Source organism: Poeciliopsis prolifica, unplaced genomic scaffold (assembly GCF_027474105.1).
Source record: "Poeciliopsis prolifica strain line A6 unplaced genomic scaffold, Auburn_PproV2 SCAFFOLD247, whole genome shotgun sequence".
In the NCBI taxonomy this organism is placed as follows: Eukaryota; Metazoa; Chordata; class Actinopteri; order Cyprinodontiformes; family Poeciliidae; genus Poeciliopsis; species Poeciliopsis prolifica.
In genome coordinates this window covers 51,060-67,231 of record NW_026562622.1, presented here as the reverse complement: position 1 = coordinate 67,231, position 16,172 = coordinate 51,060, and the positions used below count along the sequence as shown (strand labels likewise).

General features: G+C 39.4%; 1 protein-coding gene across 4 annotated transcripts in view; it reads right to left on the bottom strand.

Moving 5' to 3' along the window:
* Window positions 1–124: 124 nt before the first annotated feature.
* The window catches only part of st6gal1 (ST6 beta-galactosamide alpha-2,6-sialyltranferase 1), a 35,289-nt gene continuing 19,241 nt past the window's right edge, over window positions 125–16,172 (bottom strand). For all 4 annotated transcript variants that reach the window (XM_055026655.1, XM_055026654.1, XM_055026656.1 and 1 more), the window contains 4 exons: window positions 15,851–15,948; window positions 6,117–6,218; window positions 5,684–5,858; window positions 125–5,264 (listed from right to left, as the gene is read on the bottom strand). In XM_055026655.1, coding sequence (XP_054882630.1) covers window positions 5,017–5,264; window positions 5,684–5,858; window positions 6,117–6,218; window positions 15,851–15,948 — 623 coding nt within the window. In that variant the 3' untranslated portion in view covers window positions 125–5,016. The remainder of the gene's footprint in view (window positions 5,265–5,683; window positions 5,859–6,116; window positions 6,219–15,850; window positions 15,949–16,172) is intronic.

Below are 16,172 nucleotides of genomic sequence, written 5' to 3'. Positions count from 1 at the left end.
AATCAATCGTATTTTACATTTTACCTTGCAACTGGGTAATAAGAGAACAGAGGAGGAAAAACACATAAAAACATTTAAATATGTCCAACCAAGCATCTCAGAAACTCAAAGTATGAAGTCAGAGTAGAACTGAATGTACATTGTTTATTTGAAACAACAAAATCTTCTGACACGTTAATTAGAGACATTAGTACAACTGCATAGGAAATGTTTTTAATTTTAAACAACAAACATGATCAATGTATTGGGAAAAAACAAAAATAAAACAAAAAGATAAGCCAGAATTCTCTGAGCTTACAAATGCTCTGATGGTCCATGAAAGAAAAAAAAACTACAGTTTTTTTAAAACTACGTAGCATTTATTGCTACGTAGTTTGACATTTTGTTGCAGAAATCAGTAGTTTTGTAAACCAATGCAGCATGTCAATCAAACTGCAGTAGCAGCTACATAGCTAGGCAGAGTTCACTGGGGAGGCAGCCTCTGCTACCATTAACAGTGCATTCTTTAATCATAGTTTTTTTCCACATTCCAAGTTAAAAATACAGAAAAACGATCAACTGGAGTGCTCTCTATAGTCGTACTACTAACTTGGACAGTTGGAAACTAATCACCAGTCAAGTTGACATAGTAGCATTTGCACTTTGATGATCTGCAGGTAAACATGTTTCTACATAGGTTAAATGGGAAAAACACAAGAAAATATATTGTTTAATACTTAGCAAAATCTCCCAGATCTTTCATTTGTAACTGGAGGTGACAGTTATAATTCCCAGGTCCAATTATAAATGCAAATAGAGTGCATACTGTTCTGAGGTTAACAGTATGCACTCTATTTGCATGCTGTTCTTTTGCATTTGGGAAACCATTTATAGACCAAACATTTCAGTCGTCATTTATTAAACTTATACATGCTGCAGTATAAGTTTAATAAATAGAAGAGACCCAGACTGTGGATTCAATCAACACAAGGAAGGTAAAATAAACAAGGAACCACAATCCAAATGTGATCAATAGAATTTCTGTCTAATTTAACTTTTTTTTTTTTTCATTTTAACAGATGTAGCATTAAATGAAATTAAAGCAGATTCTTAACCTAACCTGTTAGGTCCTACTGTGTGTACAGGGTCTGAATATAAAAGATGACACATCAGCAATGAGGGTCCACCCTTCATGTTTGCACAATAGCATGAAAAGTTCTAAATAAGGAGGTTAGGGCCAACTATGTAGTCTGCTACGATACTGTGAATTAGTAGCACAAAGTTAATCTGCTTAATATTATACAGGAAAGAAATGAAATATCAGCCAGACTTAACAGATCTTTACCACTACTACTTTTAATTGCCTTAGTCCAATAATAATGGACTCTTTATTAAAGGAAGACAATTTACAAAAAACAAAAACAAAAACAAAACAAAAAACAACAGCAAAAGAATCATCAATGGTGCACACTATGAGATGCTTCAAAAAATGTACCAGTCAGATATTGTTGAAAATTCTGGGGAGGTTTCCAGCACTCCAGTGAAAAACTCAGTCATTTTGTATTTCAGCATAAAACTAATCTGTACCAGAGACATGGAAAGATGTATTTTTAGGATAAAATGGTAGTTGCACAAGAAAATGGCTTCTTTCTCAGAGCAATTGTGTGCTTGCCTTGAGTTTGAGCCTCACTTTGCAGTCCCGGTAAGTAGACATGCTGTTTAAAGTTTAAGGAGCTCCGCGCAGGTTCTTACTGTCAGTTTGCATGGCAGCAAGAAAACAATGAGCTGCATTAGCTGCCATGCTGTTACATAAAGGTTTTCTTTTTTCTTTCTCTTGTAAAAAAAACAACCTCCAAGAAAAGTTTCACACGTTCCACATGCAGACACAGTAGGTGAAAGTAGAACTGGGTGGCTCTTCACAGTAAAAAAATATCCAGGCTAACAGAAGTTTTAGTTCCCAGAGAAAAGCTGCAACAGTTATTGTGATTTCTACAAACAAAAGCAGAGGTATGCTGTGGATGCTCACACATGCAGAAAAAAGTGTAAACAGCAGATTTGCTAAATGCTTAGGAATGCATCTCAGAGACAGAAAGGTAAGAATATAATGTGACCAGTTTAAACTGGTCTGAAGTTAAGGTTCAGACATTTTTAGGCCTTAGTTCCTGTGCTGTAAATGTGACACTTCACTGTTCTTTTCATGACAGGAGTGGAAACTTTCACACTTACACACATTTATCTTCACTGCAGCTTCATCTCTAGGCAGACTGATAAGCTTACAAATTAGGAAACTGTGACCTTAAAAACACAATTTGTTGAGCTTATTGGCTAAAATTATCTTGAAGAATGTATAAAATACGAATCCAATTTTTATGAAAAGTTAAACTTGCTATGGTTGTAGTAAGCTTAAAGAAAGTAAGCAGGAAGCCTGAACATCTGCAGATCCAAAAGTCTATTCATCATTAAACAAAATGTTGTGTTATTTAGAGCCATTGTTTGGCTTTTAACTTAATCTTTTATATCATCAATGTAATACACTTTGTGCATACTGAAAGTGAATCATGTATAAATGAAATTTGGGGATTTTCTATAAAACAACACTCTTTGAAACTTTGCATAGCCAAGAACCAGACATTTCCTTCCAGGTGTTCTAGCTCCATACGCTGCAAGATTACTTAATAAGAATAACGGCAAGCAGTTTGTTACAGGACTGTAAAACTGGAACATTTTAACTGTATATAAACATGCATGGTGCTGAAGTCTTCCTTCCTAACCGGTCTCACAATCTCATACTCCATGTTTAGACAACAAATGAATCCCAAGAAACAAAGAGATGGACGCCACAAGAGATTTGCGTAGTAAGGAATTTTTGGGTGTAGCTGCTATATGTTCTGGATGCTACCATGATGCAGATAAAGATGCTATTTTAGTATAACTTAAATTTGGTCTTTTACCAATCATTAGATGGTTGCACTGGAGAGAGCAGTGTGAACACTGTGCATTTACTGGAGAAAGCAGAGATCTATATGCTCTGCACTTCCCCCTGGATTAGTCCTCTAAGCTAGGCAGGAACACACACACACACACATCTGAGTTTTGCACCAAGTCCATTATGCTGGTTGAAAGTCAGAAATGAGTTTTTTTTAGCATTTGTTTTAATGCAAAACAGAAATGTCTAATTGTCCGATATAAAGTGGGTGTAATGCAGGTTGTACCATTGACAGAAGAAGAACAGAAGCCTCTTGCTGAGTCCACAGGTATTTTCCAAATGAATTTTTTTGCATGCCAACATCACTTAGGTGTGAAAACAACTTCAAGACCAGAAACATTAAGAATCCAAGAAGACTCAAACTTAGCTTTTGTTAAATTAGTTTAAATTGTTTACCAATTTTTTAAAATTAAGTATTTTTAATACTTAGTTATTTTATGTTTTCCAATTAAACAATGATTCACCACATCCCCTAAAATATGTATTTTACATTGGTTATTCAGATTTTTGTTGCTGAATGTATCTGCAAAACGGCATGTGGCAATTTTTCTACATGCTCTTAAAGGGGCAGTACAGTGTTTCCTAGCCACATGATTATTTTGTAGCACATTTGAGTAATTGTTGACTTTAGTTCAGTCATTATACCAATGTGGTATACATCAAATATGATTTAAAATGAACTTGACTTTGTATTAAAAGCCTTGATATTGGCCCTCTGTCTGTCTCTTCAAACTCCTGTTCAGACACGCTGCCTTCAGGAAGAAGGAGCCCTGCTCCTCTGTCAAGCCTTTAACAGCATTTTTACAGGCATTGCACTAAGAATTAGTTTGTATTATGAGCTCAGCTGATATGCAGTTCCACCAGGTGCTTTAAAAAACTGCAGCTCCGAAGAGGAACCTCTTCCTCAGTCCACCCCTGCATTTTGCACAGCTGAATAGTTGCCAAGGGAGATTCAAGGATTTCTCAAACATGCATGGAAAAAAATGAATCAATCAAAACAACACTAACCTCTATTCTGAGGGCAATAGAATTTTTCAGTGTCAGAACTTCAGAGATAAACTTTTATTTACAGTCAGTTAACAGCCGCATTCTACATCTTTACTCTGTCACTTTGACAGTGGGGCTTCCAGAGCCTTGGCAAGAAGGGCAGCTAAACTCCCCAAACAACAATGCCCAAGAGATAAATGAGCAAGAAAGCTCAAGAAAGTTACATAGACATGTGTAAAATTAGCTGTAAACTGAGCCGTGTGATGGCACCCAGTCAGATGTTGGCAGTGAAGAACTTTGCCTTTTTTAACTTCAGAAGTGCTCAAATTATCCAGAAAACAAAAATGAGTCCTTTTAAACAAAAGCAGCTGAAACAGAAGCAATCTGACAGGTCAGATAAAACTAATGTCATTTTAAAGATATGAACAGAACCTGGAAGTTTATATTTACATGTAGTATTTTGTTTAGGAGACAAGTCATAATTCAATTTTATCCTAAATTGATCTAGTTTCCATTTAGGTTCAAGTTTGGTGGAAAATAAGCAACTTCAGAGAAAAGAGGGTCAGGTAACTACAGGAAATAAACATCTGGCTTAAAACGACAAATAGTCAAGTGAAGACTATCCTGCTAATTTCTGAGAATGTTTTAACCCAGGTTAGTCAAAAATTGGATCAAATTTAGTATCCATTTAAAAAGTAGAAACTAAACCAAGTGGAGCTTACAGGATCAAGTTTGATTTTTGTTATACATGTCCCTTTGCTTTGGAGTTAGGTTTTATGTTCTCCATAAAAATGGAGTTTCTAAGTACTATAAAGGATTCTCAAATTTTGTAAAACAGCATTAAGGAATGTGCAGAGGTTTAGATTTGGATGAAATATAATGCTTCGTTTGGAACAGCTTACTACATACAAGTGCCAGTTTTTGTAATTTCATGCCAGTGTTTCTGTGTGATCGTCATTTAATATTAACACAGGGTAGTCTTTAAAAGAGAAGCAGCAAATATGAGTTTGACATGCGTCCATCCTCACTCGTTATACACATTTCACTGAGTGCTTCTGCACCGCTTACACTGTGCAATTCATGGCACTGAAGCCAGGCAGCGTGACGCGCCCGTGGTTGTAGATGTCCCGATCGGAGCCCTGGTTCATGCGCTTGACCAGGTTCTTCTCGTACAGCAGCGGGTGGTAAGCCCCGAATGTGCAGGCGGCGTCATAGAAACGCTGATAGTAGTGGCAGAGTGCCGTCTTCCGGCGAGACGGCAGAAACTCGTAGACGTGCACCACCTCACACAGTGACATCATCAGGATGGTGCCTGCACAGACAAAAGGAGATTTCTCTTAGAACTTGAGAAAATGTACTTCAAAAGTGGCCTAAGGAAGGGTCACAGGTGACCAAGGTGTTTGTGAGGGATGAAATGCTGGTCACTGCGGTGCCGATTTGACTTCCAACTTTCCCAGATCTCAAGCCAATAGAAGTTGACCGCAAGAAATGAAACTAAATAGACTCCAGTATTCTTTGGGTGATTTAATAGTGATACAAATATCCATACGGTCATTAGCCCAGACTTGGACCATCAAAAATTATCACTTTTAGAGCTGGAGATTCTGCTCCCATGTTGAGATTTCTTACCACATTAATTTGTGGTGAGGAGGTCATTTTTATCTAACATGTCAGAATCAAAGTGGTCAGAAGATAAGCAGGAAGTGGTGAGACAGCTGGTGGTTCCCATACCAAGCAGACCAGAGGAGGGCGGGTTCTTCTGTATGGGTTCAGCCATGTTGTCCTGGATCCGCTGCCACAGCTGCCACTCAAAGCGAGGATGCAGGATGTAGAAGGGCTGCTGTGGGTGAAGCCTCCTATATCTCTGATACTGATTGAAGATGGGATAATCTGTGTGGTTGTACCACTGCAGGAGGGAGGAACAGGACATGGAGAAAGGTTTCAGATAGATTATGCCAGATTTTCTTATTCAAACCGCTCCTTCTTATTCAAAACTTTTGTTTATGTCAGCATGTGACATGTTTAATTTAAACTGTTAATCATGAAATAAACAAATAATAAAAACTTAAACTATTAGAGGGAACTTCTACAGGCAGGTTGTCAATAAGGATTAAATGAAAAGGAGAATGAAGAGGAAACTGATAAAAAAAAATAAATAAATCACCTGACTGAGGTTGGAGGAAAAGGGGGCGGGGTCCCAGGCCACCAGAACACCTGAGCTGTACAGAGAACTGGACAGGAAGCGATGGTCATCAGACGCCATCACCTGGAAGACAAAAACTTTGTTAAAATCCTCTTCACTTCCTGCTGGGGGCAGAGGATTTTTCTACCACAAAATAAGTAAACTTGACTGCACTTTGCAGAACAAACACCACCTAAATGAGTAATATCAGCAAGTTACAATACAGTATGACACTACAAACTACACTGAGACCTCCAATAGAAGAAAAGATTCATCTCTTTCCAGTTACAAAAAAAACCTATATAAAGATGTCTACATGTCTATTGTGAAATCAAATAGACATTAAAAAGTGAGGGATGAATCAGGAATTAAATGTTTGTAATAAACTGGCTTATTTATAGTGTTTTAAGATTTCATAACGTTCACCTCAACGCTTACATTGGTTATTGTTGCTACTATATAGGTAAATTACTTCATTGGCATATATTTCATAGACCAACAGAAAGAAATTAAGTATTTTTTCTCCAATTTTTCAAGGTTTATTGAATCCTTCAACAACCAAACATACAGTGAAACCAATATTGACAATATCAGTACTGTAAAGTATACAACATTAAGTAATCATACTTAGAAGGACTTGATTTTTAACATTTTCTCCCGTGAACCCCTTCCAATCCTCCCGCACTCCCCTCCTCTCAACCAGCAGAAGAAAATAAATACAAATAAAATTAAATAATATCAATAAATGGCTCACACACTGTGCCTTTCTATTTTTGGCGAATGGTATTTGGCCTTTCCTCTCTGTTTGTCAGAACGGTTCCCACATACTCTGATATGCCTCAATCTGGCCATTTATTTTGGGGATGAGTCTTTCGTAAGAGGCGGTCTCTAAGAGTGCTGCATACCGTTCTGTATAGGTATGGGTATTTTGACCTTTCCAGTGTCTTAAAATAAGTCACCTTGCTGTGATGAAGGCTATTTTTAACTATTGTTTTTTTTTTGTTTCAATTTTGACCTTGTAGTCTAAGAAATGAAGAGGGCCAAATGTAGGTGTCAAGATTAAGTTTGAATTAAGGGTGCTTTGAATTTTTCTCATAACCTCCTACCAGTAAGAAGCTAGGTTCGGGCCTATGAGGAATGTTCCTCATATGCAAGTTTCCCAGACTTTGTTTACATCACCAGCAAATATCGGAGTTACTTATCCTAGCTCTAAATAATTTAACTGGGCTCCAATATAAATGATTCAGAATTTTGAACTGTATCAATTTGGAGCGTGCGTCCCTCATGGGCTTCAACATTTGTTTGACTATTACACCCCATTGTTCCTCTTTGAACTTTTTATTTAATTCTGATTCCCATACCTTTTTAAGTCCTGTATTAATATTGCAAGTGTTCTCAATCAGGTAGTTATAAATATGACTTACTCGTCTTGGGGAGTCTTTCAATTTATTAAAAATATTGTATACTGGTGATTCCGTGGGTATGGTTACCTCAGGTTTCTTTAATTTTGTGAGGCAGTCCCTTATTTGTAGCAACTTTCAAAAATCTTTGTGGTTTAGACTGAATAGTTCTTGAAATTGTTGAAATGACAGTAAGTCACCATTTTCGAAGAGGCAGTTTATAATGTCAATCCCTTTTGTTTGCCAGCTCCTCCAAAAGATCATTTTCCCCTCTATTTTTATTTTTGGGTTATTCCACACTGAGGCTTTTCCTTGAGTGAATGGACAAGTTTTTGTTTTTTTAATGTAAATGCTGTCAAATATTTTCGGTGTGAGTCATAATTGGATTGGATTGGATTTAACTCCATCTTTTGGATATTGGGATAGATCGTCAAAAGCTTTGAATGAAGCATTTACTTCACCTTCCAACTTTTCCCAGATAGGACTACTGTGGTTTTTTAACAAAAGTGATGTTACTTGTGCACTTATAAAAGCTTCCTGATAAAGTTGTATATTGGGAAATCGTAATCCTCCGTATTTTAGTTTGGAGTGTTAGGGCAGACACTTCAGGCTTTTCCCCCTCCCAAATAAAATTGTTTATGATTTTGTCCAGGATTGTGGTATAGGTTGTGGTAGTTTGAGGGGTAATAAATTGAATAGGTAATTTAATTTTGGTGTAATAATCATTTTAATGGCCTGGACTCTACCCCACAGTGATATTTGTAGTTTGTCCAACTCCTTGAAAAGTACGCTTATCTTATTTTTCACAGGTTCAAAGTTGTCCAGAATAATGTCTTCCAGACCCGGGTTCAGCAGTATGCCTAAGTATTTAAGTTTTTTTGGTACCCACTGAAATTTCCACTTTTGCATGTGACTTTTTTAACAAAACTTTGATAGGGGCATTACATTTAGACCAGTTGATCTTGTATCCGGATAATTCAGAGAAATTGTTGATCAAATCGAGTAAAGGAGGTAATGATTCCTCAGGGTTCGACAGTAGAAGCAGTACATCATCTGCAAAAATCAGCATTTTGTTGTCTAGTCCGCCCATTGTTATACTTTTTATTGTTTCATTTTGTGTGATGCTTGGGCCAAGGGTTCGATTGCGATAATGTCGAGCAGGAGTGACAATGGGTCTCCCTGTTTGGTCCCGCGTTCGATTAAGAATTCAGATGATCTCAATCCATTGGTTGTTACTGTCGCTTTTGAATCTGAGTGTATCATTTTTTATTATTTCTAGAAGAGATTGTTGAAATCCAAATTTTGCCAGTGTGTAGTACAGATAACTCCAGCTGACCCTGTCGAACGTCTTTTCTGCGCCCAATGACAGGGCCGCTACCGGAAAGTTTTACTATTAGGCCTTCCAAATCAGATGTAGTAATCGTCTTAGACTATCCGAAGAGATTCTGCCCTTGACAAAGCCTACTTGGACTGGGTGTATAATTAATGTTATGACCTTGTTAATCCGCAATGCTAATATTTTTGTGAATAATTATGCATCACAGCATAATAGGCCTTTTGGCCTGTAGCTTGATCGATTTCAAATCGTGCTTTCCTTTTTTCGAGATGACAGTGATTAGTGATTCTTTCATTGATGTGGGGAGTCAATGTGAGTCGATAGCTGAATTAAAAGTTTTCAATATTTCTGTGCTCAGTTCGGATATAAATTTTTATAAAAATCGTTAGGAATACCATCTAGGCTTGGAGTTTTTCCATTGGGTGAGACTTTAATAGTTTTAATGAGCTGTTCCATGGTTATAGGCCTTTCTAGTTGTGTAGCATTCTCTTTGGACAGTTTCTAAAGGTTTAGTCTTCAAAAAAACTCTTCTGGTGAACTTGGATCAAATTGTCCTTGAGAATACAGGTGTTTATAGAAATCTTTGAAGGCCTTATCGATTTCTTTCTGACTGGTCATTATGTACCCAGCCTTGTTCCTTATTGCACTAATTTGACGCGCTGCTTGTTTGGCCTTTAATTGACTGGCTGACAATTTATCAGCTTTTTCGCCTAATTCATACCATTTCTGTTTAATCCTGAAAAGAGAGTACTCTACTTTTTTTTATAAAAATATTGTGTTTAGCTCATATTTACCTCTAACCAGTTTGTCAAAAGTTAATGGGTTAAGAGAGTGTGAGATAGAATAGAATTCAACTTTATTGTCATTGCACTGTCACAAGAACAAGGCAATGAAATGTAGTTTGCATCTGTCCAGAGGTGCTATACAGGATATAAATATTTATTACAAAGATAAGGTGTATAAACAGAGAGTAATTGTAACGTGCTATAAAATAAAATGTTTTGTGTAAATATAAATATGAGAGCTATGTACATATTATACAAATTACACAAATTATACAGAATATACAGGAATATTAGTAGTGGATTGTATATGTATTAGTTGTTTTATAATACAGGATAAATAATGGCAAATTAGATCTACAGATTATATAACGATTGTATACAGATCATGTATGTGTGTGAGGGAACAGTCCGGGGACGGGGCGTACAGTCATTATAGTTTGTGTCAGAAGCAGTTCAGGAGCGTGACAGCTGTGGGAAAGAAGCTGTTCCGGTGCCTGGTGGTTCTGGTCCATAGGCTTCGGTAACGCCTCCCAGAGGGCAGGCGAGAGAAGAGTGTGTGTGCAGGCTGAGTCAAGTCCTTGGTGATTTTTCCGGCCCTTTGCAGACACCGCTTTCTGTAGATGTCGTTGATGGCAGGGAGCGGTGCCCCGGCGATGTGCTGGGCAGTTTTCACCACTCTCTGCAGAGCCTTCCGGTCGGAGACAGAGCAGTTCCCGTACCAAACTGTGATGCAGTTGGTGAGGATGCTCTCAATGGTGCAGCGGTAAAAGTTAGTGAGGATCTCTGAGGACAGGTGGTTCTTCCTCAAGGTCCTCATGAAGAAGAGGCGCTGGTGCGCCTTCTTGATGAGTTTGGAGCAGTTGGTTGTCCAGGTCAGGTCCTCGGAGATGTGGACTCCCAGGAACTTAAAGCTGTTCACACGCTCCACCGCTATTCCCTTGATGTGGATGGGTGGGTGCAGGTCAGCGTTCCTCCTGAAGTCCACGATGAGCTCCTTGGTCTTCTCGGTGTTCAGCTGCAGGTAGTTCACCGTGATGTCATCTGCAAACTTGATGATGGCGTTAGAGCCATGGACAGGTCTGCAGTTGTGGGTGAAGAGGGAGTAGAGGAAGGGACTCATCACACAGCCTTGTGGCACTCCAGTGATGATGATGATGGTGGATGAGAAGCGGTTGTCCTGCGGGACGTGTTGGGGTCGACTGGTCAGGAAGTCTAGCAACCAGTTGCACATGAGTTAACTGATGTCGAGGTCTGTGAGTTTGGCAAAGAATTGTGATGGAATGACAGTGTTAAATGCTGAACTAAAGACTAAGAACAGCATTCTGGCATAAGTGTTCTTGCTGTCCAGGTGAGAAAGGACAGAGTGCAGCGCTATGGAGACCCCATCCTCTGTGCTCCTATTCTGCCTGTATGCAAATTGGTGGGGATCCAGTGTGGGGGGGAGACAGGATCTAAAGTGTGCTAGGACCAGCCGCTCCAAGCACTTGGTGATGATGGGGGTGAGGTTTACCAGACGATAGTCATTTAGTCTGGTTGGACAGGTTAAAAATGTCCATCAGCACCCCTGCCAGCTCCCCAGAGCACGCTCTGAGGACATGTCCAGGTATGCCATCAGGACCCACAGCCTTGTTGGAAATAATCCTGCTCAGAGCCGCTCCTACATCAGTGGAGAGGAGAGTTAGTGGCTGTTGATCTGGGGTGGTGGCTGTCTTAATTGCAGTTGTAGTATTCCTTCTCTCAAAACGAGCATAGAAGTTGTTAAGCTCGTTGAGGGAAGGAGACATCAGCGGAGGCAGTGGAGTTCTTGTAATCTGTGAGAATCTGAAGGCCTTACCACATGCGTTGGGGGTTGGAGTTGGATAAGTGATCCTCCAACTTCCTTTTGTAGTGGTGTTTGGCCTTCTTGATTCCCCTCTTCAGCTCAGCCCTGGCTGCGCTGTAGGTCTGTGCATCCCCTGACCTGAAGGCGATGTTACGGGCCTTCAGCAGGAGACGAACATCTCGGTTCATCCAGGGTTTCTGGTTGGGGTACATGGTGATGCGTTTGTGGATGGTGACACAGTCTATGGTGGTGGAGATGTGGTCCAGTACAGATTAGGCGTCTGTGTGGTGGAAAGTATTCCAATCTGTATTCCTGAACTGGTCTGGAGCACAGCGTCTGAGCCCTCTGGCCACACCTTTACTGTCCTCACAGTGGGTTTCACAAGGATGAGTGGTGAGTACCGAGGTGTGAGGAACAGGGAGAGATGGTCTGATTGTCCGATGTGTGGGAGGAGTGTCGCCTTGTAAGCTCCAGCCAGATTGGAGTAGACATGGTCCAGGGTCTTGTCTCCTCTGGTGTGGCAGGAGACGTGCTGGTGGAATCTGGGAAGGACTGTCTTCAAGTTGGAGTGGTTGAAGTCACCCGCAACAATAAAAGCAGCCTTGGGGTATTTAGTTTGGTGTTTGCTAATGGCCGCATAGAGTTCTTTCATGGCTAGCTTGGCATTAGCATCCAGGGGGGCGGGGGTGTACACAGCAGTGAGGATAATTGAAGTGAATTCTCTTGGGAGGTAATGAGGTCTGCATTTGATCATTAAAAACTCCACATTCTGTGAGCAGTGACTCTCAGTAATAGCAGAGTCTGTGCACCAAGCTTTGTTAATATAAATGCACAAACCTCCACCTCTGGTCTTACCGGAGTCATCTGCTTTCCTGTTGGCTCGGTGTGTATGGCATCCAGTTAACTGGATAGCATTGTCCGGGCAGCTGTTGTTTAGCCATGTTTCAGTGAAAACCATGACATTTGAGTCCATAGTCCGTCTGTCACTAGTGATAGACGTAACTCGTCCATTTTATTGGCCAGAGAATGGACATTGGCGAGGAAAATGCTGGGTAAAGGGAGCCGTTGTGGTGTTAGCTTTAGCCTAGCTCGCACCCCTCCACGCTTACCCCGCCTTTGTTTGCGTTCTCGTCTCCGCCCGGTCGGGAGAAGTGGGCGGCCTCCGGTGTTCTGGAGATCTCTGGGCTAAGTCTGAGATTGGCGATAAAAGTGTTAGGATTGTAGCTCCAAAGGTCCAAAAGTTCTTGTCTGCTATAGCAAAGCAACGCGTTGCAGTTCTTGAAAAAAAGTCCGGTGAGAAGTAGGTAAAAAACCACTAAATAGCAGGATCTGGAGAGACACTGAGCCTCGCGTTGTTCATGCGCCGCCATCTTATCTTCATACCACATTAATAAGTTAATTAGAAATAGTCCATCCTACTGTAAACCGAGTGCCTGTTTGAGAAGAAGGTATATTCTCGCGCTGAAGGGTTTAGAAGACTCCATACATCTGATAAACCAGCATGTTTGCTCAGATCTTTGATCGCTTCCTGGGTTTTGCTGGTTTTAGGACTTAATTTCCCAGATCTATCCAAAACAATGTCCAAGACTTGGTTAAAATCTCCTTCTAAAATGATTGGGAAGTTTCCAAAATCCATAAAAAATTTCTTTAGCTGTAAGAAAAAGTCTGTATCCTCTATATTAAGAACATATATATTAGCTATAATGATGTTTATTATGCAATATTGACTAGCAGAACCATTGCTCAGCCTTCTTTGTCTATATTCTGTCTCTACTTGAATTGAGAGATGTTTAGAAAACAGAATGGATACACCCCATTTTTTCTCTTGGAAAGTATTGTAGTACACTTGGCCCACCCACTTATCTTTAATTCTAACGCCTTTCTCTAACAAATCTTTCTTGTAGCATCATCACATCTACTTTTTTCTGTTTTTGATATTTAAGTACTTTGCGTCGTTTAGTATACGAGCCCAGACCATTAACATTCCAGGAGGATATTTTTACTATGGTCCCCATATTTTATGTCCATTTATAGTTATAAGGCCATCATTATATTTTGTGGTGTAACCGTTGTGTTCATACCTACAACAAAAGAAAAAAACAGAAAGTGGCTGGCTGAGATGGAGGAGCCCAAAAATAGAAATGAAAGTTAAACGCAAACAAACGTGTCCTTTGTAAAATAACTGCGCCTTATTCCTTATGACGAGCATGGAGGTCTTCAGAGTGAGCCACCTCGACCAATAATATACAATAATAAGAATCAAAAACTTCCGGCAGAAGTTTTCTTCTGGCAGAAACAAAAACCAAAAAAAACTACAGTCTGGAAAAAATTCCATCTTATTTTCCCTCCAGTGAAAGGTTCCAACCTCTCGAGCTCTTTGTTGTATTTTCTCCCTGTCCGCGAAGAGAAGGAATCTCACCAGGATGTGACCGGCTGTCGTGTTTCGTCCATCTTCTTTTAGTGTAGCAGGTATTCTGTGAGCCTCTCTACGACGATTTGATCGGTATCCTGGGCTTGTGGGAGTAAGGAGCGTAGTACATCCATTATACACTATTCCCCTTCTCCAAAAGCTCTGGGACACCCTTGATCCTCAGATTGTTTCTTCTGCTACAGTTTTCTTGATATTGAATCCGACCTTCCTCCTGTGTAACTTTGGACTTCACTTCAGCCGCTCACAGTGAGCATCGCGTTCTCATCTTCGAGTTGTGATACTCTGTTTGGGGGCCTACCCAATCCTGCCGTTGAGGCCAGCAACATCGGATTTCAGAGAGGACAGACAGTCTTTGATTGTAATCACGTCTGTCCCAACCTGCTGTATTTTATCTTGAAGATCTCGGTTCATGATGCGAATCTCGTTTATAATCGAGGAGTCTGTCTCTGTATCAACCCTTGAGGACTGGAGTTTGACACCCCTGTTTTAGAGCTTGTGGTTATTTTTGTTGTGCAATTACCATTTCTGTCCTTTCACAAATAAAAACTTGGCGAAAAACAAAAACTGCACAAATTGTGGGTCATGACTGTCAAACATTGTGCCATATAAATTCCTCAAAAAACACCTTTACGTTTGGTTGTAACTTCACAAAATGTTTACGCTGTGTGTCAAAAATAAATTGAATTTCATTTTGAGTTCCTCTTTCTTTAAATTATCAGATGGAAAATAAATCTGTTTTGGTTTACTATATTCTCTTTGTATGAAAAATTTTGATTTCCTTTGATGAAAAAATCAATATTAAAGACTTGGGGAAAATAAAATGTGTTTTGTGCTTTAGTGAACAAAACAGGAGATGCAATATTTACATGCATGCACAAGCCCATAAACCATATGTGATTATATGTGAAGTAAAACTTGCAGCTGTTTCAATGAAACCATAAACTTTTACTGGTTGAGAGGATTCATCCACCAAAGGTTGCATGAATCAGCTAAAAATGTCAGCTAAAAATACTCAAGGCAGTTAACGCCCACAACGCAAAACCTACACAAATCTCTTCAAACCCAAAAGTCCAAACTTTTGATAAAAACAACGGCAGCTCATTTCTGCACATTTTGTGCTCTTATGTTCTAAATGTTGGATCTTTTTTTTGATCAAGTAAACTGAGAAAATATCTGTATGCTCCTATAGGAACCAGTCAGATTTGTGAGTTGTGATAATACCTGAAGTCTTCTGTGACCAACATACAGAAAGACAAACAATGGGGAAATACTTTTGTTTTGCAGATAAAATTTTAGAAAAATAGGGATTTTATTACTTCTTTTTTCAGGTGTTTGTGTGGCCGTGACTTTATGTCAGAGCATTATACAAACAAATACTGCTCTTGAGAAACAACCATTCGTAATACAATTTTTAGGGCACCAGTCCTATAAAGAAATGTAATCTTTATAGGACACATTCTAACCCTAACCCTCTTAGGTCCACGCTTATACATTTGATTTTGCTTGTACATTGAAAATTGCACACATATTTTCAAATGTATTGATACTCATTGAACAAGAAGTCAATAAAATAGTAAAATTAACAATCCAGACAGTTTTAGGGTATTTTAAACGTCAATTGGAATTTATCGTGACAATGACAACTCTAAATTCTTTTAACAAATTTATCCCATTAAATTAACCAATGGATGTGTGGAGACTTTTACAGCTTCACCTTGCCTCATCACTCAATGTGGGCAACAAAAATTCTTTGCATTCAATTTGCATCTAATCTGAAATTGAAGATACAAAGGTTGAAACATGTCTGGACAAATATTTTGGCTATGACCAGTTTTTGCACTGAGTGTGGATATGTTCAGCTGCAAATGTACTATAATTAAAAGTGATGAAGTGGTAAACATGGACACATCTTCCATGTACCGGCTACCATTTGGAGGCTTACCTGTGAATTAATGAGACGCACGGTTGTTTTGGAGCCAACATCTTTCTCAAAGCCGCTGGTGGGAGCGGCGTTAAACCGGAGCACCGCGTCATGAGTGTCTGGGGTTTAATCAAAACAGACAGTTTCAGAGGAAGCAAACTTCAGGAGTTACTGATGCAACACATTCATTTTGTGTTCAGAAATAGCAAAAACAGGAACCACAATATGGTTTCATGTTACACAATGTCTTGTGATTCTTCAGAAAGAGTCAACATTTTTTGGAGCAAACATATTCATGCAGCTAGTTTGGATTTCACAGCTGCAGGTTCACGATTTCATACAC